A 24,296-nucleotide genomic window follows, 5' to 3' on the forward strand; every position below is an offset into this window, starting at 1 on the left:
CATGTATGGAAAGGTAAATAGATGGTTTCAGATGATGCAGAAATGGGATTCTATCCCTGTCATCTCTTTTACAGTATACTGGAACCTCTGATTTTAAGTCTTACATACTACTTAAATTTGAGATCTCTTTTACAGCATACAGAGTACACAGAGTTGTGATTTGTGGAAGCAAGGAATCAGCATTCTCCACCTCCTTTCTTCTAAATACCCCCAAAAACATACCTTATGACAACTGGTATTTCTCATTCAAATCAAAGCACATTAAGTATTTTCTAACATGTTTATTAAAGTAATTAGTCTTCACTTTTTTATTTTTTTTTATTTCTGATATATTGAAAATGTTCATGTAGCACACAAGACCTACAACAGATAAAAACAAATAAAACTGTTAATACAGGCTTGTAACTCACATCCAAGACTCGGTAAGCTTGGTAAGAGTTCTGGTTATTTAGCTTTCTTAAATTCTAGGCATTGATCCTTTTCACTGTTGCATATATAACTGTTCAGAAGTACATTCTCATGGTAGGTGAACACTAAAAGCCTTTAGTTTAGAGAAGATGATTGAAAAGATTAACATTCCAAAATAAAGTTTTCTTCTTTCTCTTGCAGGAAGCATCAGTAAATTATCTTGGTCCATCACTGCATTACTTTTTCCTGAAAATACAATGCTTATGAGGACAAGTTATCCATGCAATTAGTATATAACATTAATTATCCTTTGATTAGTCTACAAATTATTATTTTTTCTGTCATCTCTTCAGTTAAAACTTTTCTGCAGCTTACACAAGACACACAAAACAGAACTGCAGTAAAAAACAAAACAAAACAAAAAAAAAAACCACTAAGTTATAAGGAAGCTGCTGAGTATTGAGTTTGTCATCATAAAATGCTACCCTAAAAGCAAATGATTTTTGAATATGCAACTTGAAATTCTGGTCTCAGCAATCAGAGTTCTGGCTACAACAGACCAAAGGTTTCACCAAATGGTGACAGTTGGGGGCAGGGAGCAGGGCAGAGAGGAAGATGTCAGTTAAAGAACAAAACCAAACCAAAACGAACACCAAGAACCAACAACAAAATGAACCATCCTCTTCCCAAACCTTCTAATTCTAAGAGATGTTTGGTACTTGCTTACTCGCATTGAAAATATAAGAACTAAAGCCACTCTGAAGTTTGGACACACACTGTCACTACTTTGTATAGAATATTTGCATCTCCAAATGCAAACAAAAATACCCTACAGTGCATGACATGCACTAAATACCTTAAGTCTTTTTAAGACAGCCAACTAGCTGAACACCGGACTAATTATACATATTTCAAAAAACAGTTTAAGTAGCACATATGAAATTTACAAATATACAATAGAAAGTGAATATGGTTAAGGTAACATTCTCCTGTATCACAGCTCTCCATTTTATTCATGTTGAAGGTTACCTTTATTATGATTACTAATCAGTCTCTTATTTTTAAAGTAGATTTAAGTGTTCTCCTATCTTCAATAAGGATTATGAAAACAATTGACTAAATACATCTGTAGCTTTCATAGAAAATATTAAGTTCCCATTAGTGAAATTAAAATTATTCCTCTGCAATATTCTGAACTCATGAGGTTCTGAAATGTATGCATTTGGAGCCAAGGACTAAAAGTAAGGTTCTGGATTCTACAAGGACAGTTCTAGAGGGAACCAAGAACCAACAGTTTTCTGGCAGGTATCTACCTATACACTAAAACCAAATCTAAGAATCTTCAAATATGAAAAACAGAAGTAGCCTTATTAATCCCTGGAAAAGCAGCTAAGAATCTGAAAATATTTTGAGTTATTCTTAATAACTTAATGACTTTGGATCCTCAGCAACCAGTACAGAAGAAACACTTCAGAACAATGTTGAAGATACCAAACTGGACGTCAAATCTGTTGGCCTTGTAAGAAAAAGAATTTAAGACAGTTTGTATTACCTTATCCATACCATAAGAGACAGACTACAAACGTCATCAGTGCTGCAGGCTACAAAGCTAACACGCTGATGATCAGATACTACAGAAGTAGGCCAGTGCTTTGGTATTATAATTCATCATCAGTTAATTATCAAAGATTCCACTCCATAAGAAAAACAGGGCAGCCAACAGCAGTATACCAGAGCTAGCAGTGGTATAGTTCTGTACAACATAAGTACAAAACTTCTAGAAACGGGTATAGTACTGATTCTGTAACAGCGATGAAAAATAGACTATACTTGGTACTAGGATTTACACCTGTGTGAAGCTGCAAGAGATAAAACAAACCTTTGGAAACTTGTACAGCTTAGTTAAGTAAGTCAAAGCGCAGAATGGACAGAGGTAGAGCAAATAAGGAAGAAAACATTATTTAAATATTCAGGAAAAGGCAACATTACTGAACAGGAAAGAAGTCAACTCTTAACTAAGAAGAACATAACACCTAAAGGAGTCCAATATAGAAAATCTGGGCACTTTTGACACAATACTGCACTGTGACTTCAGAAAGATTGAAGAGTCCACAGAAAACAAAGGTCTGCTATGATTATAACCTATGAACACTGGATTTTGGATGTGTATATATTTTAATTAATAAGGACAGTTGAGGGGAGAGGTAGCCAGAATACTGATAATCCTTTCCGGAGACCACTTTCAAGTTGAGGCTGCTATTACATTTCTTTGGGAAGATCTATTAAATAACGTGCAGTGATAACTGATACAGAATCATCACTTCAGCACTAGCTAGTGGATATTCTCCAACAGACTTACTAGCTTTGATACTTCTAATAAGGACATATTGGTACCTCATGGTTCAAATAGCAACTGCGAATTGCAGAAATTTGGCAGACTGCTGATACACACTGACAAATTATATATTACAGTACACAGTATCTGGAAGCAGTTGCTCTGAAGTCTCTGTTGACTCAGAGAATAGTAGCAAAATTAATGAATTTTTGGGCTGCCCAAAGATACTTACGATCTTACTAACTTTAATTGCATCAGATGAAAGCATTATGTGTCACTCTAAAGATCAAAAAACAGAATTTAAGATCTTCAAACAAATAGACTGGTGGGTTGTTTTAATCACACTGAAGAATGTAATAAACCATTTTGTAAAAGGAGATCAAAGGTATGCATCAGTTGTTACTATACTATTTTGGGGACTGATTATTGATGATAGCCAATCAAGAACCTAGTCATCATAAAGTGATTTAATTGGTTGAACTGTATAAGATTTTGCAAATTTGATTTAAGAGCCAGAGCACAATAAAATGTGTTTGTGTGTTAACGAGACACTTATGGGTAAGACTTTCTGTTAAAGAAAAATAATGCAATTTTGAAAAAAATAATATACCCTATAAAACCAAGTCAAAGACTACATGAATGAAGGAATAAGGGAATAAACAAGGGAATAAAAACATCACAAAGCTGAAAGAGAAAAACAAATTATAATAGCCCAAAACAAGAACAATTACACAATTTTTAGTACATTTACACACACATATCTGGTTTGATCTCTTTTCTCTGTGGTAGTGAGTGAGTGAGGTTTGGAACCTCACAGAGGTTTTCTCCGTTAGTGAGGTTTGGAACCCACCATCACCACTCCAAATAAAGAGCGGCAAGTCCCAAAGACAGCATCTTGAGAGCAAACTGTATTCTCCAAAGTATCTGATTTAGAATAATGCATGTTGCCTCAGGTAGCTTCTGCATCCCAGTGGGTTTGTGTCCCTCAGCTTCATAGGAAAGAAACGGGAGGTGGTCATACATACATCACTGAAGATCCCAGACACATTGGTGGGTGAGAAAATGAGTTTTGTCATCTGATGAAGAACTAGAAGGTGTATTTTGATCAGGAGATGGTTATATCTCCTGCAGGCACAAGTTAACTTTTTGTCTGTTGACCAGACAGATCACTTAAAAGGTTATTCTTCTCTTACAAGTAGACCATATGTCCTGTTATGGTGGCTGAATCTGATGACAACTATTAATAATCTGCTGAGATAAGACTTCGTCTTACACCATTCCTTCCTTCAGTGGAGCATCACACTGAGAATTCAGATTTTAAATATTCAAAACTATTCTTTAGGTGTAACTAGGATGACTTTCACATAAAATCTACTAGTTATGTTGGTAACAGAAGAAGCTTTTACAAGGTTGAAAAAATCTACAAAGTCTATCAGGCATGAAATTCTGTCATTTCAATTTTATATTTCAATGGTTGAAGACTGTGTACCTCCGAGCCACACTTAGGACATGTAAAATACATATCAAATAAATAGTTACTTTTAATACAATAGTAACAAAAAACATGCAAACAGCCTATGGTATGCGGCATGGTAGGCCACTCCCCACACAATGAACACTCCTTGCAGTGAACTGCTAATGTGTTTTCATTATTAGGAAGACTTGCCATAGGCAAACACCACGAAGAAATTTTGAGTTTCAGTTTCTGTACATTAATGAGGGGTAGCAGGTAGATCAGAAATTCAGCGAAACCATGCCATAAGAGCTCCCTGTTCATGTATTCAAATCCTACCTGACGAACACTTTGTGGCTTGCAAAAAACTGACCTAATTCCTAGAATGCGTTCTGTAAGCGTTGCAAATGTTCCTTTCTGAAGAAAAATCAGAAAATTTACAAGTCCACACAGTTTAAGAAGTCCAGCTCCGAAGTTAAGGTAATACTTGATTTTACAGAAGGACTGTAGTTGACCATTGCTAAATAAATCATAACATCTTTCTTCCAACCATCTTCCACCAACAGTGAAAATAAGATACCATAACTTCTGGTGTTTGCTCAGAGGCTGGTATTTTTCTGTCTGAGATAAATTATTCTTGTACTGAATATTCAGAATAGCCTGTCCCACAGTTGCATTCTTAGAATAGATAGTGAATCTCCACAGTAAAAGCCATAGAAATGCTTTTAATTCTGGTTCAATATGAGACAGCACTCCTGGTTTAAATCCATGAAAACAGCTGGTAAACTGGGACCACACTAGTTGTTCCAAGGCTTTGTTTAGTTCAAGAGCATCGAGTTGACTTATTCTAAGCACAGGATTCACACTCTTTTCATTTCCAACGCTGGAGGACATTTCTTCAGAAAAAAAAAAAAAACACACAACTTTCTAGGAATAAACACAAATAGATTTTAGTGTAACAGAGCATTTCCTATTTTCATTCTTATTACAGATAACAAAATTGTAATATACCAGCAATAAACAATAAATAACAAATGCTTCTTTAGATATTGTTATGTTATCAGGAATTACTATGAGTCCCTTCAGCAAGCTTTACATTGACAGTATAAAATTGCCTCTCAAAAGAGCTTGTATTAGACTATTTTTCAAAAATAGTAACACTTTTACTTGGTTAGATAGAAGTATGTAACCTGTTTCAAATATTCAAAAAACTTCACATATTTCACATTTCACTATTCTCATTTCATATTCACATTGTGTAAATTAAAATAAAACAAAAACAAACAAACAAAAAAACACAATCCTGGGCACAACTGTTACACTCAACTGGATCTTAAAATGGAAGAACCTTGTAAAACTGTAAGATTGTTTATGGAAAAACAGGGAAAATAAGCAGAAAAAAATCCAGAAGAGAACAGTGGGGTGGATAGAAAATACTGTTCCAATTATAATTCAGTAGTTGCAGCTGAAAGTAAAAATCTTATCAATATAAAAAAAATGTATAGATTACATACAGAAAAATATAGAAGAAAATTAAGGCAAGAATGATAAAACCTGCTAAATAAAGGCAGCTTAGTTTAGGGAAGAATCATTATAGGTGATTAAAGAAATATTCAGCCATCAATTATCATACAGCACATCACTAAAGCCAGAATATATTTTCCAGAGTCTTAGACAGGTGCAGAATTGTACTACTAATACTCCTTAAATATTAAATTTCCTAGCAAGATCCTAGCAAGACTAATGCCTACTAGAAACCTCAACATATACTCTTCTTGTTTGAGCATTACAGAGAAAAAAAAAACATTTCAAAAAATTGTTCAGCTTAAATGTCATCATATCTGAAATTCTCTAAGAAAGTAAATGGAATAAATTGTAAGAGCAAAATATGGATAACATTTCCACAATGCAAAAACTGTGTGTTAGCTGATTTTTTGATTTTTTTTTAAATTTATTATTATTATTATTATTATTATTCAGAAAACAGACAACAAAGGGATTTATGGAAAGGGGCATATTTCAGGTAGTGGACAACATATTTCAATTTCTGAATCAGACTGTATAACAGATGAGGGACAGCCTTTTGGAGAAGGTACAGAAAAAATGCTTGCAATTTATATGAGGAAGGCCTGCTCTAACACAAAATCACTTTGAATATAAGGTGCTAGATAGGACCCCAGATACGAACGGTTGCTAATCACAGAATCACAGAATTTCTAGGTTGGAAGAGACCTCAAGATCATCGAGTCCAACCTCTGACCTAACACTAACAGTCCCCACTAAACCATATCCCTAAGCTCTACATCTAAATGTCTTTTAATGATATTAAGAATACTAAAAAAGTCCTCCAAACCAATAATGCCACCCTGAAACACTGTGCACCAAAAGTTTTAAAGCCCAGTATGAAATATTATTTATTTGTACCATGTGTACTGTTTTCTGTACCTACAGAAGTATGACCTGTAATTGGTCATGTCTGTAAGGAAAATACTGTGCAAAGCTCATAGGAAATATGATTTCATTTTTATTGTATGCTACGCAATGCCAATTTCTAATTAACCATGACTGGCTACAAGAACAGGGCATGGAGTAACTCCACTTTGTTTCTTTTAACTCTTCCTTCCTCATTAACAAGTAAAATATGAGTAAAGGTAGCATAAAGCCACCTCCTCTGGACAAACTGAGGTTCCCACCAGGTTGACACCCACCAGCCTGACAAGCCAGTAAACAAGGACATACCAAGCCTGTCTCACTTGCACTTCCACCTTTTCTGTAGTAAGCACTGAGGCACGGGAAGTTTGTCTGGAAAGCACTACCCAATAACTTATCTCCTCCACTTTGTGATCACAAGATCAATATGGACCCTACTGTATCTTTCTGTATCTCTTCATTAACAGCAGCTCCAATGAATATCTATGCTCCCAGTCCTCATTTCTCACCCCACTACAATTTTAGGAACCCCAGTCTCTGACAGCCTGCTCTGGAACCTCACTCCAGCCTCATAATATCCACCCCTAATCTAGTGCCTTCTTCATTTCTAGTAACATCTCAGTGATGCCTACTCATTTCACTCTCACCCACCCATTTTGATTACCCTCTCATAAGCATTCTGTACAGCTTCCAATACATATAATCTCCCTTCAAAACCCTAATTCTATTTTAATGGCCATCTCATCAAACTTCCACACCCACAGAAAAAAAGCCTTAGTAGATCAGCTTTCAACACAATCATTTTTTCCAGCTGTCTTCCAGCACCATCCCAGGGGCTGAGATCCTGTTCTTGTAGATTTCGTGTAAGGTAAGTAGGCTAACTCTGCAGATTTTTTTTTTTTTTTCCTCCAGTATGGCTAGATTCTTTAAAGAAACCTCAGCAAGTAAGATATGGGTCAACAGGAACCTCTTGAAGTTGAAGGAAAACGTGTCAAATACACAGGACCAAAACAGATCATAAAATACATGAGAAATCTTGGTCACTATAGGCTCGGGACTGACTGATTGGATGGCTGCATTGCAAAAAAGGACTTGGGAATTCTGGTAGGAAGCAAGGTGAACAGAAATCACGAGTGCACCCTTGAGGCAATAGTGCCTATTGGACTGCATTAGAATGGCACAGACCAAAGGATATGTTCATCCCTCTCTACTTGGCATTACTGGGTCTACACCAGGCATCTAGTTTTGACTTCTTACTATCACCACTACAAGACCAATGTCAACAAACCCAAAAGAGTCCAGACACTAATATCGTCAGGGAGCCCCAACATGTGATATATGAGGAGAGCATGAAGGAACTCAGATTGTTTAACTTGAAGATAAGATGGGTAAATGCAATGTAATTGTAATCTCCCAGTTCCTAAAGGTTACAGAGAAGATTAAGTCAAACCTTTCTGCGATATGCACAGTGAAAGAAAAAGTGGCAACTGGTCATGTGTTGCAACATGAGAAATTCCAACCACACATAAGGAAAAAGATTGTCTTCAGGAGAGTGGTTAAACACCGGAACAAGTTTGTCTAGAGGGACTGTGAAATCTCCATCACTAGCGATTCTTAAAACTTGGTCAAACAATGTCCTGATTTACTTGTTCTAACATTGAATTTATCCCCTGTTTTCATAGAAGAATGTAATGGATGTCATCAAGATCTTTTCCCCTGACCTTGGACCTCAACCTTCCAATAAATTTGTGCATGGCTCATCGTATAACATAACTTTATGTTTTGTGACTAGAAATACACATATTTTTCATGCCCCTGACCCTTTACAGAACTTTATTTGAAGGAAGTAATTTCAGTGAGCCTGTCAGTGTAGGATGGAATTTTGTTTACAGAAAACGGAAACCACTTTTGAACCAATGAGTCCAACCACTGTTTGTCAAATTTCCAAAATCATCCCAAACCCATGAAAACTCCTTTCCTAAAACTGAAACCAATACTATATATACTGTTTAACTGTGGCATATTTAGTGTTTCTTCCTGAATTGTCAACTAACATTTTGATTCAACTTCAAAGTAAATTTTATGTCAACTATATGAAAAAGGAAGGCTAAGACAGAAATGTAACCAGCTAATACAAGTTATATATATATTCCTCTAAAATTCCTTTAAATTATGCTTATAATATTACTATGCATAAAAAGCATTTATTTCCCCAACAGTTAGGTAAGAATTCTCAAAGTAATAAAACTGAACATTATTGCCAGGTTTTTTGATTACTGCAAAGCATACCTAAAGTTTGCCATAGGTCATGGCTGTTAACCAGAAGACCCTGCAAGTTATTTAAACATTATATCCATATAGCTTTGATTTTAATGTTTAAGCACATTTTAGTGTACTTACCGTTACATACATGCTGAAGCACTCTGCTATAAACTATACTTATTTCAGAACTGATTTAACGTTTTACTGCATTTACAGGGTAGATTTTCCACCTGAGATACACATTACCTATTTACTTTCCAAATAAATACATTTAAAGGGAAAATTTGAAACACATATTCACCTGCGAAAAATGTCTTCAAAAGCCCTAGGTAACGGCAACTGTTTGTTCAACAGAAGAGGCCTGAATTCTGAACTTACCTTATTTTGTAGGGAATTTCCATTTTATGTATATATATTATATATATATATATAAAATATATATATAAAATATATAATTTTTTTTTTTTGGTCTGTGATGGCTGTTTTTTCAAGTGATAGTAAGATATTTTTTTCCCTCTTTACTTCCTCCATGTGAAAATCTTTCAGAACTTTATTAGATTTTTTAGTTTGTACTGCTTTCATAACATAGTGGTCTTACAGTAGGAATAAGTGAGAAATCTGCTCTCTGTCCTAAAACCAGATACAAGAAACACAGACTTTGAGTGTCAATAGTTATACCTTTTTATACTAATATTACATTTTATATTGTGCTGAGCTTACCAGACCTTACCAGACCATAAAGAGAATGTGGTCTTACCTCCAGTTAAATTCTGTTTGTCATGCTCTTACTGCCCTTTTTTTTTTTTTTTTTTTTTTCCTAAGATTTGGTCTACTTTACATTTACATTATTTAAAATAAGAAGAACTTAAGAATTCTGAATTGTTGACACAGTAATGAAAAAGAAAAATATCAATGCTCAGTTAAGGATGCCATCACACATTGGTTATCACACACGGTTATATAATCTATGATCAGAATTGAACAGTCAAAAAATCTGATGAAGATAAACAATAAGCTCTGTGTATGATTAGCTTGATACATAAATACTCTTTAAGACAAAACTCTAAAGACTACTACATGAATGTTTTTCCTTGATTTTACAACTTCACAGATATTGCATACAAAAACTAAAAATTTGTCTGTCCGTCCCCAAGGAACTTTTCTGTCTTAAATAATCTACACTTTGTCTTTTTTTTTTTTCTTCCAACTAAGCACATCAACAATCCTACTTATACAGCACACTGCACTACAACTACAAAAAATGTATATCACGAGGGAAATAGGAGTTTCTCCTGGTATATGTTAGTGCTGTTATGGAGCATTGTACAAATTATGAATGAATATATTTTATTTGGAAACATGTTATTGACAGAAATCTATCAATAGTAATGTGAGTATTGTCAACAGCCTGCCAATATTAATGTAATTATGATTAAGGGGATAACATAGATTTTAGCTATAATACCAAGTAGCATCTCCTGCTATCAATATAAGCATTATTATTGACCTGTTCTGGGACTATCAGTATGAGATGTATTACCATCAGGCATATTTGTCAATGAGTTCTGCCTACAAAAATTCTACATTTAAATTTACAGGTCTGTAAACTTTGCCTGCAGAAATACACAAATCCAAGTAATCTCCAGAGTGCCATTTTTTTCCATGGGGCTATTCCACTGTGGATGAGTAATCAAGGGGTTTCTACTGTCTCAGTGCTACTGCAATCTCATTCCCTGCTTTTCTAGCAGGAGCATTAGACTAACATATTATAAACAGAAGTGCCAAAGTATTTTTTAGTATGATTTGGCAAAACACTGTTTTGGAGGCCAAATAAAAATATGTTTTATTAAATCAAAACCAAACATTACCTTGCAACACTAACATAAAACTGCATTTAGCACGCAAGAAGTAGCACCCTTGTTCACCTCAATGAGTTCATGATTTAACTATTTTACACAGTCTCTTCTACGCAGATAAAACAGTCTGATGAGGGAGAGACCACAAGGGACCACCCAATCCTAACTCAGCATGAATGTAGGCTGAGAAATACCTAGAGAAAGTTTTTTAACTACTAAAACAGCAGATTCCAGAACTTCTCTAGGTAGTCTGTTACAGCGTTTTATCACTGTTAGAGTGTTTTAATTACACAAAAAACTGTTTCTCATACTCAATATAAATCATTCTTGCTATAAATAAAGATGGTTTTCATTCCACCGGAGAAAAGAATAACAACATCACAGAAGAATTTCTAGTTTGTCTGCATTTTCTCAAGATAAAAAAAATGGTGGGGATGCTGAGAAGACCAACAGTATACAGAAGACTTGCCAAACTGGACAATATGCTATTTCCTACAATATGTTGTTATCCTCCAGAATAAAACTTTTTAAAAAAAAGATTAAAATTTTTTTTTTTTTTTCAGTGTCATAGTTAGTTTAAAACTGAAGTCTACAATATCTTCAGATCCTTTTCTGTCATTTTACTGAGTAATTATTTCCTGATTTGTATTTATATATGCTTTTCCTTTTATACGTAGTGCTTTATGCTTGCATTGCATGAAACGCATTGCATTTCATCTCATTGATTTCAGAGATATTCTCATTCATCAAGAGTGTGTTGGATTCAGACCTTATGTTAAAACAAACAAACTACAACAAAAAAATAACAACAACAACAACAAAAAAAAACACCAAAATTTTCAACCTCTCTTCCACTTAACAGCATCAGTAACTTTTGTAAGTGTGTTCTCTTCAATCATCCATCTCATTAATGCCTTTGCATTTAGACAGGATACTATAGATAATTACCCTATAAAGGCAATTTCTCAACTTGATGCTGATAATATCACCACCTAATGGGGACAATATTGGTATTATCTTTCACCAGCTTGCCTATGTGAGGAAAAAGTCTTTATTAAAACGAAGTAGTATCGTACCTAAAGTTTCTCCCTTACTAAGCTTGCCATCCTTTCTAAGAGATAAATATTAAGATTTTTTAAAAACATGTATGGGTCAAAACATACTGTCTGTTTTACAATTTCTCTTCTGAGTACTTCAAGGTACAAATTAATTGCTAAAATATTTGCTACTAAACCTTAATTTGGAACTGAAAGTAACAACTTCGATAACTCTCAACAAAAGAATGAAGAGACAAACACAAACAGACACAGACAACCTCTGGCACTTTTCTGGTTATTTTAACTCTCTAGAATGTTAAGCAAATAAATAAATAAAATCAGCAGTGCCTAATTCCACAGTCATTTTAAGAAGAATTTGTCTCTTGAGCACATCTATATTAAGATTCCGTAGGCTATTCTTCTGTGCTTCAGTTCCACTCTTTTTTTCTGTCTAAAATTAATTTTCTGAAGTAGCAGGTCACAACATATCTCTTATAAACTAAACAATCAGTATCTGAAAGTCTGTTACTTGTCCTCCTTTCTTATTAAATAAGAGATCTAGGTAATTGACCCTTTATGCTGCCTCTTGCTTAGATTTTTGGACCCTTTCATTGGTTCTATTCTCATGCTTTGTAAATGGACACTTATTTTATTATTTGGAGTCACTGATTTTATCATCACATTCTTATGCTACTCCTTTACATTCGTCCCTAATAATCAGTATTATTTTTGCTCAGAAAACTCTTTGATTTTGTGTGTTTACTTGTAGGTTTTTCATAAGTGCTAATTTTTTTTTAAGATAAAATAGTATCTTTGCATACAAATGAACTCTATCTTACTAAGTCAGCAAGACTTCACTCTCTTCCTGTAATTCTGCTTTCCAGATTAGCTTTATAGAACAGTGAATAGTTACTTGAACCTTCTTTCTTTACTCATCAAATTTTTGAAAAGACATCTTAAATGAGGCATCAGGAGAAGTAAAAAAAAAAAAAAAAAAAAAAAAAGTGTCCTGACCTCTTCCATATTTATACTGCATTAAGCTATCGCTGATAATCTGACAGATATGTGGAAGATGAGTGCAGAACTGAAATATTAGGATGAACAAAAGCTTAAATCTCCCAGATAGATGGTCACAGAGGTCCTCTTTCTAATGCTGCGTTAAGTCTGCTGAAAAACTTGTGTTGAATGGGCCTGGGACTCAAGATTCTGTGATTCAGTCACAAGAATGCTGTGATTTTTTTTTAGTGCAAAGTGGTTTTTTTTGATGTTTAGTGAAGAAATATTCTGTTTAACTGTTCACTTATTTCAATAGTAGATGTTTTAGATGTCAATTTGAAATCAATAGATGTTAGAGATGAGAAATCAAACTATAGGTATGCATTTACTTACAAAATCTTCCTTTACATCTACCCTCATACTAAAATACAAAACCTAGACCCCAGATGCTGAAAACCACGTTTTATCATTAATTCTCATCTCTTTCTTGCTCTTCAACTGTAGAGAGAAATATTCTCAGATCAAAGACTAATTGGAAGCCCCAACTGCGTTGTCTCTTAATCACTGTAAAAATAACATCACTTCATCATTACCTAAAATAACCTTACAGAAGATTGATGTTGTATTACTGTCTGGATTTTGATATGCTTCTGCTAAACACCCATCATTTTGTTAAGAACAAAGTGACTCTTTAACCATTTGAAATAGCTACTAGCACTAATTGAAATATCATTAATACACTGCACTTACAGAAGATATCATTTATTTCTGATATTCCTGTGAAACAGGACTATTTTTAGAAGTTGGAAAAAAAAAAAAAAAAAAGGAATACACTGAATGAATCCCATAGATGAAATCAATATTTTTATTAAAGAGGCTGAGTGAGCAACTAGTAACAAATTCCAGAATGCGACTGTACTGAGTCTGGCTGGAATGGAGTTAACGTTCCCCACAGCAGCCCATACAGTGCTGTCTGTGCTTTGCACTTGTAGATAGAACAGTGTTGGTATCACATTGATGTTTGGCTACTGCTGAGCAGTGCTGGCACAGCTTCAAGCCTGTTTCTCCAACTCCCCTGCAAAAGCCAGTAGGCTGAAGGTGGGCAAGAGGTGGGGTGTGGACATGGCCAGGGCAGCTGACCTAGACTGACCAAAGGGATATCCCACACTGTAACATCATCGCTCAGCAGCAACAGCTGTGGGGGAGAAAGAGATGGGGGGACACTCCTTATGAAGGTCTTCTGGATCAACTACCATGTATACTGAGGCCCTGCTTCCCAGGAAATGGATGAACTTCACTGGCTGATGGGAAGTTGAGAGTATTTTTTTTCTCCTTTTGCTTCCATGCAGGGCCTATTCTTCTTTTTCTTTTCTCCTTTCATTACACTGCTTCTCTATCATCCATCTCATATTCTCCCCTGCCCCTGTCCTGCTGTGGAGAGAGAGAACGTGCGTGTTGCTTAGCTGCCTACCAGTGTTAAACCACAACATTTACACTGAATGCCAGAAGACCAAATGCAAGACAAAAATACATTCGAATCATAGGTTGCCTTTCCAACTTCAACTCAGCAAACCTAGATTTCATACAATGTGATAGAAGAGATTAACAACTGATGAATGCCCTGAGACAGCAAAGAAAACAACAATAGCTCATTGAATTATCTTCCATAAACAACCTGGCAAAGTCAAAATATTAGGGCTTCAAGTTACAAAATCAAAACCAGCTCGCAAGAGCCAGAATTGATAAAACAGTAATGAAGAGCAGTACAAAAGTGCTGCACTGTTAGAAGCTGTTCATCCGTCATTTCTGTCAGTATTTGATGGAAACTGAAAATCCTGCATCAATGCAACACATTCTGTCAATGAATTCTAGCAACTGAGACAGAATTCCTTTATTGGACAGTTAAAGATACACTGCGTGCTAAAAGCTCCCATTGACTTCAGAAAAATCTGTGATGAGTCAGCACTCTTAAAAGACATATTATTAGGTAAAAAAAAAAAAAAAAAAACAACAAAAAACAAACACCTAAATCTGAGAGTCTAATTCCATCATAATTTATATTTAAAGTATTACTTTGTAAACATTATGATGTTAAACTGAAGGGAAGAAACACTGATCATGTATTTGCATTCCCTGCAGTATAAACAGGCATAGATAGCATCATCCTTCCAAATTTCTGGATATGGCTCTAATTTTAATTTATTATAATAAATAAGAAGCATGTAATAAATTACATGCAATCCTTATTCTTCTTTACCTCATATTCCATTTCCTCTTCTTCCCCCATTTTATGTTCTCGTCATCCTTTTCCATAGCACGTTAGATTGCAAACATCTCTACAGGGATGCATCAATTTTACAAGTAAATTTCCATTCCCTGCTGAACTGCTAAAAAAAAAAAAAAAACAAAAAACACACATCTCAAACACTAAGATGGAGAGCCAAAATATATGCCTAATAAATGATATTGACATTTTTCAATTGAAAAAAATAGCAGGTAATGAGAACTGTCTGAAGACATACCTTGTATTTACTGTAGTTAAATCAAAATGGTGGAGGGTTTGGTTGAAGCACTCTGACAGAGTTGAGACTATGAGAGTTAAGTAGAAAAGACATCTTCGACTAAACCAGTATCAGGAGGTATGATCACAAGGGACACCTTACGCTACAAACGTAGGTCTCAACCATTGACAATCACATCAGCGGATGAGGCAGATATCCTTGTGTTTGAATAGATTTTGGTTATGATGAGAATACCATGTTCTGATATATGGATTGATAAGCAGAAGGCTACAAGGCATTTCACATGTAAAAGTGAAAAGAATGCAAAGCTTACATGTGCCATCCTTCGTGCTAAGTAGGTAAAACATCACACTACGGCAAAGGTATGCAGCTCCTTTTCAGAACGGTTCGAAGAACCTGAATGAGTGGTTGTTGGCACACTGTGGGCAGTAATAGCCATAACTACTACTCATTTGCTGGTTACTGTTACTTACCAAAGAAGTTGGCCTTCTGTATACTAACATGTAATATCTGTTTTAAGGACTCTGTATCTCACATAGCCTTATTTGTCATGCACAGTGCCAATGCTAATTTTATGCATTGGTTCTGTGGCCTCCATGCCTTTCTTCCATACTACTAAAAAACACAAAACAAAACAAAAAAGGAATCTTGCTTAAATTCCCATTTCACAGCTCTGCTTCTGTCTGATCTGTATGAATGGATCACCAGACAGTTCTGGAAATCCCAGGATGAAGACTAAGATATATAGAAGAGACTCAGAAGCAATGCCTGTTCTACATACTGAAATACAATTAAATATAATTTACCACAGATGACAGAACACTGAAATCTTGCATTATACATACCTTAGCTTCACCATTTGCAAACACAGTCATTGCTCAGATTTTATTCCATCTTTCTTTTGACACACATATGCATACCAACTGCACAGTCATGAATATTCATTAGTATGCAAGTGCTGATCCAAGTACTGCACCGCAGGAACATAATGTCCTTTAACCTTTTATTAGAAATACTTATTAGATGAGAAAGGTAAAATCTGTCCTAAACGCATAGCTAACTCATGATTAACCTTTGTCCACATCTGTACCAAAAGAAGTACTATATGTAAAACCAAACAGACTGTATATATTTACAGCACATTAAAGCCAAGGCCCTTCATCAATATGAAGCTATGCCTGTTCACCATCAGTTTTAAGTTTTGGTCTTGCATTATATGGTGTAACAATAATAATTGGATCTAACTATAGTCAAGAACTCTCAACTACTGAAAAGATAAAGAATGGTATTGTACATCAGCATATATCTCATTTTTTTAGGCTCCAGTTCTGCAGAAATATAAGCTGATGGAATTTCCGAAAGCTAGTTACTCCTTCCCATCTTAATCCAACCTGGTATTGCTCCCATCCCTCTCCCATTTTCTTAAGCAGACTAGCTCCAACACTCTCTGCTGAACTGTTTTAGTATGTTGATGAGGCAGAAAACAATCCTGTTTCAATTTATTTTTCTCCAGTTTTGGTACACAAACCAGTCAGCCCAGCATCATGTAAGACCCATGCAACACCAGTGTGCCCCACACCAGGCCAAGAAATAAACACTCACAAGCCTTTGACATACTCTTGCATCTGCCACCAATCCACAGGGAGATAGAAAACCAAGCCTTTTATTTAATGAGTTGAACTGCTCTTTTAGTCTTCAAGCCTAATACATTGAGTGTGCAAGGACAGCACTAAAACAGTGTAAATCTGCACATTGGAACTTTTTTTGTTGTCTTTTGAAAATTAAAAGAACACAAAGAATTACCTGTATAAGTCAGCTGTAGGACTCAGGCAGACTTGCAGGTGAGAGGAAACTCTGCTTAAATAAGGAATACGATATGATTTCTCTCAACTCTTAACTCTTTGGTAATGATTTTAGTTTGAAATGTTTGGCATACAGGGACTAATAAGAATGCTTAGCAAATCAGACGTGCTCACTGTCCCCAGATCTTACACACTCTTCAATCCTGTACCTTCACTAGCATTTCAGATTCTACTAGCAGGGGTGCGCACACATATTACAAGTAGAAGATTTGAAAAGGAACAGTAACTTCCTTACCATGCAACCTGAGCTGTACACCTCTGACAGCTTCTTAGTCCTTCTGCAATTCCAGCACAAATCCACATTCATGATTTAGTTATGCCCCACAGAGTCATAGCCCTACATTAACTTCCTTTCCAGAAAAGTTTCCTTTCTTCATGCCAGCCCCCTCCTGTGATATCTCCTGCCTGCTCTTCTGCTTATAGAATTAGTAACATTGGTTTTGAATAATATTGTTTTTGAACATATTTTTCAAGCTTTCTTAGAATTTAAACTTAATTTATTTTCTTTCTTTTCCAACTCCACTGCCAATATTAGCAGACAGTGGAGATAAGCAGGGGCAGAGACAGCATTTTTAGTTGTATTTTTCCCAGGCAGATACTAATACAAATTCAATGAATATGAACTTGCATCTAAAGGCTAGATATCTCCACAGGTCCTTTGCTGCAGGGAAAAGAGGAAGTGCTCAGACCCAGTCAGAGTCAATCCATGAATTAAGAGTTGCTCCACTGCCATTATTCCTCTCTTTTCCTGTATTATATATTTGTTCTCTTTTTCCTCCTTCTCAAATTTTATTTCTTCCTCATTATCTTTACCCTTTCTTCCTCTGAAAAATCCATATTTAGTTTCTTTTTCTGAATTAATTTTAGACTTTCAAATTGTCTTGCTTTTTACCTTCAAGCAAACAAGTCCTACCACTGTCTCTGAGAGAGCCACATGCAAAGAGACAGTACCCTTTTTGTTCTCCCTCTCCTGAAGATGTTTGCAAAGTTTAGATATGCACTGACAATGCTTGTAGACATAGTACAAACACATGGTTGCAAGAGCCATTTAAGTCACCTGAAAAAGTAGTAGGACAGTCTTCCAGTTTGACTCATCTGACTCATGAGTCTGCAGCCTTTTAGTAGAACACACTTTTTTTTTCCCCTCTAATTCACTGTTTTTAACTTTACTCCTGAAAGAGTATAGGGAGTGCTATGGACTAGCTGGTGTTTACAACATACTAGTTCTAGAGATGCAGTACCACATCTATTCTCTTCCCCCTGCACTGGTCTATGTGAAAAAAGTATCTATTCTATTACGCTAAAACAAACAAACAACAACACACCAAAACAAAACCAAAGCAGAATAAGCAGCTTGCTTTAAAATACCATACTGAAGTAATCCACTGTACTCCAAAATACATAACAAATTTAGGGGCTGTCATCATTAAGTGCAGCAGCAATACAGTGGCTTTGTCATAAGAGAGTTACCATAATTTACATTGAAATATTAAATTCACCCTCTATTTGTTATAAATTTGTGAACTTAGACCTTCCGCCTGGAAAGTTCACATTTGGAAACCAGCCCCTGTGGGGAGGAAATACACATTAACATGTTCCAAGGAAAGAACAATTTTAATTGGCCAAATGAACTTCAGCTAACAGCACACATTACATACAACTGCAAAAATACCCTTTTTGTTTTTTGTTTCTTATGAGCTTAGCATATGCTACACATATACATAAAGCAAATATATTTGTACAGAGCTAAGTACACCCATAATGTGAAGGAACAACATACACTTTACAGTACTTACAGGATAGAGTTGACTGTAATGCAAAGAAGAAAAACAGACCTCTCTTGAGGTTTGCTGGATTTTTTTTTTTTCTTCTGTCATTTGAAAGTAGTAAAAGGGGTTTCCCTCTCTGAGTTTCTTAAAGTACAATATGCTTGCGAAATTCAACTACTGGGTTGACAAATATTGTTTGCATATTTACTGTAAACTAACAACAACAAGAAGAATTCTGGATTGCTATTTCCCCCTCCCTGCTTTTTAAATTTTCAGTTTTTAATAAACGTGATAACAGGCACAATAGAAAGGGATTAGTGTGTTTACTGTAACCTTATGATGTCCAACTCAGCAGGGTCATCTCAAGCAGGTTGCCCAGGACTCTTTCCAAGAATATTTGAAGATCTTCAATGAGAGAGACTCCACATCCTCTCTGGGCAACCTGTTCCTATGCTCCATCACCTACACAGTAAAGGATGTTCAGAGAAAACCTGCTGTGTTCCACTTTGTGTCCATTGCCTCTTGCCCTGGCACTGGGCACCACTGAAAAGAACCTGCTCTCTGCTCTCTTTGCACCCTCCCTGCAGGTACAACCATCAGTTTCATCCTGAGCCTACTCCTCTCCATGGTTACCACTCCTAGCCCTCAGCCTTTCCTCATATGTGAGATTATCCAATCCCTAAACTGCATGTGTAACCCTTCACTAACTACTTTCCAGTAGCTCCATAACTGCCTTATACTGAGGAGTCCTGAATTAGAGACAGTACTCTGGCCTTACCAGTGCTGAGGAGAAAAGATGCTTAACCTCAACCAACTCCCTTGGCTTGCTAGCAACATTTCTCCTAATGCAATTTCTTTTTTTTTTTTTTTTTAAATAAATCTTTATTTCTAATCCCAGTGAAAATGAATAAACAGAGATTGCAAAAGCAATAGTGTTACGGGATTCAAAAAGAAAAGTAGGTCATTATAACCAACATGGAAAAAAAAGCTCAGGCAACACACTATATATTTCATAAGCTGATATTGCTGTATGATTTGTCTATGTTTAACTGACCAGGTTTTCCTTTAGACATTTGTTCTTCTCCTCCCTCTTCTCCTTCCTCATACTCTCTCTGAACCTCAAAGCTATAAAATGACTTCAATATTTTCTAAAAGAATAGTAAAATACATTCTTATTATCACATATTCTAAATGGGAGAAAAAGTGTTTTATTTCTGAAATACTATGTGATGAATTACTATAACAAGATATATGCTCATACTGGATTCAGACATCACTCCCTCCCTTTGATTACCTACATTTTTATTCATTCTACAATATATTTTTTGATATTGATTACTGTGTAGTCATATGATATTGATACTCAATAGTCATAAATTCGTTTCACTCCTTCCTTCCCAAATATTCTCTGAGTAGCAGCCTTGAGCAGTTTTCAGAACTGTCACTATAAAAGACTATAAACTATAAAAGATTAAACACTAGAGAAGATCAAATGTCTTTCTTGACTTGCACCACAGCATTTGATGTCAAAAGCACAAATGGAAGGTCCTCAGATTACTAACAGTGTCAGAGTACAGAAATTACCTTTCCTATTCTATAAGTTGTCTAAGGAAGTCTTTATACACTATCAATACCTGTTTGCAAGTTTAATTGAGTTTTATCTAGCCGGTCACAGGAACATTTGCTTCATACATGTCCTGAATCACAGTAAGTATCAAAAGCTTTCTGTGAGTCACTGCCTTCACTAACAAAAGAAAAGAAGTGTTATCTACAGTCTCAGGGGAAAAAAAGGGGAAAAAAAAAAAAAATCTAAAAGGAGACAAGCACACAAAGCTCTCAAGCAAACAAAAAAAATTTCCTCACAAACTTAAATAACACCCTCCTTGCCTGAAAGACATTCAATCTGGAATGAGAAAAGGTGCAACACTCAGAAGCAAAGTTATCTTACCAAACGAGTTGATTTTGCTCTATCTAGAGTTTTAGATTCACTTTCAGTTATTGAGCACTTTATCAAGCCAAATCATTTTACCTACACATATTTATCCTGAAGAAAGTGATTGTTCCTTTCTGTTCTGCACTAGCATGGCCTCACCTTGAGCAGTGTGGAGTTTTGGGCACTACAGTATAAGAAGGACACTATAAGTGTCCCTGAAGGAGAGCTATGAAGATGGTGAAGGGTCTAGAGGGCAAGACGTATAAGGAGCAGCTGAGGTCCCTTGGTTTGTTCAGCCCAGAGAAGAGCAGACTGAGGGGAGGCCTCACAGCAGCCTGCAACTCCCTCACAAAGGGCGCTGAGCTCTGCTCTCTGGGGACAGCAACAGGACCCAAGGGAACGGCACGGAGCTGGGACAGGGGAGGGAGGGTCAGGCTGAATATTGGGAAAAGGTTCTTCCCTTAGAGGTAGTCAGGCACTGGGACAGGCTGCCCAGGGAAGAAGTGGTCACAGCACTGAGCCTGCTGGAGTTCAAGCAGTGTTTTGGGATAATGCTCTCAAACATATGACGTAGTTTTTGAGAAGTCCTGTGCAGAGCCAGTAGTTGGATTTGATGATCCTTGTGGGTACCTTCCAACATGGTATATTCTGTGATTGCGATTTCTGGTATAGTGTATCAGTTAAAGGCAGCAATGTTTGCATTTTTAAAGAATTATCTGCAAATGCATTTTTCTCCTTAGATAATGAAATTAAGTTGAATCAATTTTACTTTTGCTTTTTAATAAGGGTTTGTATCCTTAAATTCATGTTGATGTATCTTGCTTTATCCTTACTAATCCACCATCATGAAATGGGGCATACCATTCAAGCTACCTTACAGCTTATTATCAGAGAATGAATTTATAATGCATCTGAAGGTCCATTACCTAAGAGGTTAAACTTTTCTTAAACTAAGTTCAGAGGATGATACTTTATGTGCTTGTACTTATGTCCTAAGAGTTCTAATGACTGCTTTTGAGAGGCCCTAGTAGGAGTGTATTTAGAAACGTGTAAGTTGACCTCTATTACTCTACAGTTTTGCAACATTTTCAACAGAAGTAAATTTTAACAATTCAATGTGGTGTCTAATTTTAACTGTTTACCCAATTATATCAACATTAATTCCCATTAAAACTCCAGTGAAAACTCTTAATTTTCTTCATCTGAGGTCTGGAAAGGATGATCTCAACAAATAAAAACACAAGTTTAAACCCATGCAGGACTAGAAGTTAAAAGGACTTAACTGAAGTAAGTTTTAGTTTAAAGTTTTGCCTCTTCTGTTTGTCCCAGATTAATGTAATTTTAGAATGTACTGTATTTAATATGTATATATACACTGAGTTATTTTCAAAACATTATATTAATGTATAAGATGGTAAGATGTTGAAAGGATTTTCTTTTCCTTTACAGAAATGGGTATTAGTTTGGACTAGCCTATTTGTGGTGTAATATTTCATATACAACATGTATCTATGCTGACATATATGGACCAAGTGCTGAAATATTATCTCCAAAGACAGAGTATGTGGATAACATAATTTTTTAATTCTGAAGAAGTATTCCAATAAGAGCAGTAGCCACCACAGCAGATGTTCCAATCATCTATTTCCATAGTAGTAAAGCCTAAGTGTTGAATCCCTTCAACACTTGACTTTATGTACCCTACTGGCCTATTGCACTTCCACAAAAAAAAAAAAACAAAAAAAAAAAAAAAGAGAGAGAGAGCTCTTTAAAGAGTTCATATATATATATATATATACACACACACACACACATATATATATATAAAAACTATCCTGTAGGTGTGAAGTTATCCCCACAAGTCAAGATCAAGTAACTGCAATGGATGACTTCATGCCCTGTCAACAGACTTAAAGAATTCAGAGGTGTGAACGGTTACTCCTCGTTAACAGTTTATTTCTACTGTATGTTACATTCCATCAATGATACTTCTGTTTTCTTACCAAATTCTTCATTATATAAACTTGTCATAATGACACCATGCAGAAAATGAAAAACTGCTACTGAGATTAAACAGATTCTTAAAGAGAAAAAAATGTTTGTACCAGAAAGCATCAATAAATACCTTTTCACATAGAATAAATAAAAATAGTCTCAAATTGAATGCTTCGTCAGCTACTGCTGCTGAACTGCATATTGATAATGGCTCCAAACAAGTCAGACAAGAATTCACTAACTTGCAAAATATTTAGCCATTTGTTTGATTGTACTGGAATGGGGTTTTACTACAAAGTGACCATACTCTATCTTTGACCTTGACGAACATTTCCTTCCCATTGGCAGTTAAATGATAATACAACAACTCTGGATTTAAAGACATGTGCAGTCCTCTCATTCTCAGTACTGACTATGTCATGAAATGGAATTCATCTCTCTGCTTAAATTACTTGGCCATCAGACTCAATCTCCATTTGCTTTGTGACAAACCATTAGTTTGCAAAACAGTTGCAGGCTGCACAAAACTGAGTTAACAGAAAGTAGCAAAGAACCCATCCCTCAACAGCAAGTATCTATGAGTTAAGGTATATCATAGAATCACAAAGGTTGGAAAACACCTCCAAAATCATCTGGTCCAACCATCCCCTACCACCTATACGACCCAGTAAACCATGTCCCTAAATGCCAGGTCCAACCCTTCCTTAAACATCCCGGGGACAGTGACTCCACCACCTCCCTGGGCAACCCATTCCAATACTCGACTACTCTTTCTGAGAAGAAATGTCTCCTCATTCCCGACTGAACCTCCCCTGGTGCAACTTGAGGCCATTCCCTCTGGTCCTATTGCTAGTTACCTGCGATTGTGACCATAGTTATAGGAAAGACTTCTGGAGCTCTATAATTGTTTGACTCTCTCAACTGACATCGGCCTAAGAATTCAAACGAATCCATCCCCTGTCCTCTCTCCAGACGACGTGCTAAGGCTCCCTCCTTTCTTACCTTACGCTTTGGGCCTAGCTGGAAGCCTTGCAGCCTCCTTGCGTGCTCAGGTAGGCAGGCACCGGGAGGAAGCACACCGACGGGTATCACGACACTGCGCAGCCCAGGTAGGGCCGCTAGAGGAGAACCACAAGTTTTGTTTTGTTTTGTTTTGTTTTTTCCCCACAAGCAGGGCCCGATGCCATCAGGCCAACGCCCGCCCGCTCGCCCCCGTGGCCGGGCCCAACCCGCAGGGCTGCCACGGGGGCTCTGTCTCCAGCCTCCCCGTGAAGGCCCGTGCGGCCGGAGCCTCCCCGGCCCGGCCTCCTCCCCCCACCAGCACCAGCCCGAGGTCACCGAGGCAACGTCCGCAGCCCAGAGTGGCGGCGATAGATACCCCAGGTGAGCGCCTAGAGCGACTGCACAGGAGTGCCCGCGGCCGTGGAGATGACGCACT

At 36.4% G+C, this 24,296-nt stretch overlaps 1 protein-coding gene across 5 annotated transcripts; it reads right to left on the minus strand.

Moving 5' to 3' along the window:
• Nucleotides 1–266: 266 nt before the first annotated feature.
• Nucleotides 267–24,296, minus strand: PEX2 (peroxisomal biogenesis factor 2). 5 transcript variants are annotated; one of them, XM_032180740.1, is made up of 4 exons: nucleotides 24,237–24,296; nucleotides 23,861–23,976; nucleotides 15,035–15,164; nucleotides 267–5,123 (listed from the first exon to the last, which is right to left on the minus strand). In XM_032180740.1, the coding sequence occupies exons 3-4, from the start codon at nucleotides 15,062–15,064 to the stop codon at nucleotides 4,176–4,178; spliced, it is 978 nt and encodes a 325-aa protein (XP_032036631.1). In that variant the 5' UTR covers nucleotides 15,065–15,164; nucleotides 23,861–23,976; nucleotides 24,237–24,296; the 3' UTR covers nucleotides 267–4,175. The 5 variants fall into 5 exon arrangements, with proteins under 5 accessions (XP_032036631.1, XP_032036632.1, XP_032036635.1 ...); XM_032180741.1 differs by lacking the exon at nucleotides 23,861–23,976 and having other exon boundaries at nucleotides 24,237–24,288; XM_032180744.1 differs by lacking the exons at nucleotides 15,035–15,164; nucleotides 23,861–23,976 and having other exon boundaries at nucleotides 24,237–24,279.

Source organism: Aythya fuligula, chromosome 2, assembly GCF_009819795.1.
Source record: "Aythya fuligula isolate bAytFul2 chromosome 2, bAytFul2.pri, whole genome shotgun sequence".
NCBI classification, from domain to species: Eukaryota; Metazoa; Chordata; class Aves; order Anseriformes; family Anatidae; genus Aythya; species Aythya fuligula.

Bases quoted from the DNA above. Each gene is read 5' to 3' on its own strand.
- PEX2 (XM_032180740.1), bottom strand. From the start codon at position 15,064: ATGGGGGAAGAAGAGGAAATGGAATATGAG. The intron at 5,124-15,034 runs GTAAAGAAGAAT...GTTTATTCCTAG, and splicing joins AAGAGGAAATGGAATATGAG to AAAGTTGTGTGTTTTTTTTT.